We start from the raw sequence: 1,843 nt of genomic DNA, 5'->3' as shown, positions 1-1,843 counted from the left end.
ATGCGCTCAGTCAGATGCAGTGGGGGAAACTGCACCACAACGGTGAAAGAGTTTGTCTTGTTGGGCCTCTCGCAGACGAGGGAGGTCCAACTCTTCCTCTTCTTCCTCTTCCTCGACTCCCTCATCCTGCCTGTAAACATCCTTGTCATCGTGACTATCTGGAGCAACTCTCACCTCAGTTCCCCCATGTTCTTCTTCCTTGGCAACTTGGCCTTCCTGGACCTCTGCTACTGCTCTGTCACGCCGCCCAAAATGTTAGCTGACTTGTACTCCAGCCGGAAAGCCATCTCTTACTGGGGCTGCATGGTCCAGATCTTCTTCCTCCACTGGCTGGGAGCAGCTGAGTTCCTCCTCCTCATTGGCATGGCCTTTGACCAGTACGTGGCCATCTGCCACCCTTTGCGCTATGGCAATGTGATAAACAAAGGTGTCTGCTGGAGCCTTATCGTTGCTGTTTGGCTTCTTGGTCTGATGCACTCTCTGATTCAGTTCATTCCCATCATCCATCTTCCTTTCTGTGGACCCAACAGACTGGACAATTTCTTCTGCGACATCAACCAGATCGTCAAACTGGCTTGCACGGACACCTATGTCTTGGAGTTCGTCATGTTCTTCAACAGTGGCTTGGCCACTCTGATGTGTTTCATCCTCCTTCTCCTCTCCTACGGAGCCCTGCTGGCCAAGGTGAGGGCCAGCTCCACCAAGGGGAAGAGCAAGACAGCCTCCACCTGTGTCACCCACATCATCATCGTCTTCATCATGTTCGCCCCTGCCATCTACATGTACTGCCGCCCGTTCCAGGACTTCCCCCTTGACAAAGTGGTGGCCATCTTCCACACCGTGGTCTTCCCCCTGATGAACCCCATGATCTACACCTTGAGGAACAATGAGATCAAGCTTGCTATACGGAAGATGATCACCAAAAATAAAATCTGGAACAGAGAGTGAAGTCAGAAGCAGCTGTGTGAGCATAGAAAATCCTGAAGCGACTCTGCATTCCAAGGACTTCTCATCCTGTATTAAGGCTACAATTTATTGCACTTTCAGGGCCAACTATTATAGACTAGTTAGGTTGTAATTGTCCATGATTCATAATTGTCCCTAATTCTAATCTAGCTAGTTCATTATCATTGGCCCTGAATGGTAGCATTAATGCAGGCTGATACCAGCTAGATTCAAGTCCAGTAGCACTTCAGAGATCATCTATCTTGTCTTTAAGGCCAACACATTTTATCGTAGTGTAAGCTTTCAAGAAACACAGCTCTCTTCGTCAGATGCAAGGGTACCCTGCATGCATCTGACAAAGAACTGTGTTTCTCGAAAGCTTATGCTACAATAAAATTTGTTAGTCTCAGGCCACATTTTGGGCAGGAGCTCACAGGAGTGGAGCTCTGGGACTTCTAAATTGTTTTGTGCTCTTTCTTTCTTGCTCCCCTTGTTGATGCGCCAGTGCTTAGTGAGGATGGTCTTTAGTGATGCAAAGAATGAAGGCTTGCACACAGCAGTGGTAAAACTACTATATACAATTTATTTACACCTCCACTCTCCAAACCGACAGAATGCTCCACTGCAACACCACCATACATAACCCACATAGTAAAGTGTCTCTGGACATTTATACAATTCATCCACCCAGGTGACCAATCAGCTTGCTGCTGAGTCATGCTGACATTGTCCAGGCTGATGCAATCTGACAGCCAGCCACCTTCTGTCACTTAGATGATCTACCTGGCAGATCAGTTACTTTCACTTTCCCAGCATGTTCTTAAAAAAAAAAGTGGGAACAGAACCCAAACATATATTTATTATTTATTTATTTATTACATTTGATTTATATCCCGCC

At 46.8% G+C, this 1,843-nt stretch overlaps 1 protein-coding gene across 1 annotated transcript; it reads left to right on the top strand.

The window, feature by feature from the left end:
* LOC132583224 (olfactory receptor 4N2-like) lies at positions 1-948 on the top strand. Its single transcript, XM_060254892.1, has one exon. It carries the CDS (start codon positions 1-3, stop codon positions 946-948), a length of 948 nt encoding a protein of 315 aa, XP_060110875.1.
* The last annotated feature ends 895 nt before the right edge of the window (positions 949-1,843 follow it).

This window comes from Heteronotia binoei, chromosome 15, assembly GCF_032191835.1.
Source record: "Heteronotia binoei isolate CCM8104 ecotype False Entrance Well chromosome 15, APGP_CSIRO_Hbin_v1, whole genome shotgun sequence".
Taxonomy (NCBI): Eukaryota; Metazoa; Chordata; class Lepidosauria; order Squamata; family Gekkonidae; genus Heteronotia; species Heteronotia binoei.
This window is presented reverse-complemented; position numbering and strand designations above follow the sequence as displayed.

Bases quoted from the DNA above. Each gene is read 5' to 3' on its own strand.
- LOC132583224 (XM_060254892.1), top strand. From the start codon at position 1: ATGCGCTCAGTCAGATGCAGTGGGGGAAACTGCACCACAACGGTGAAA.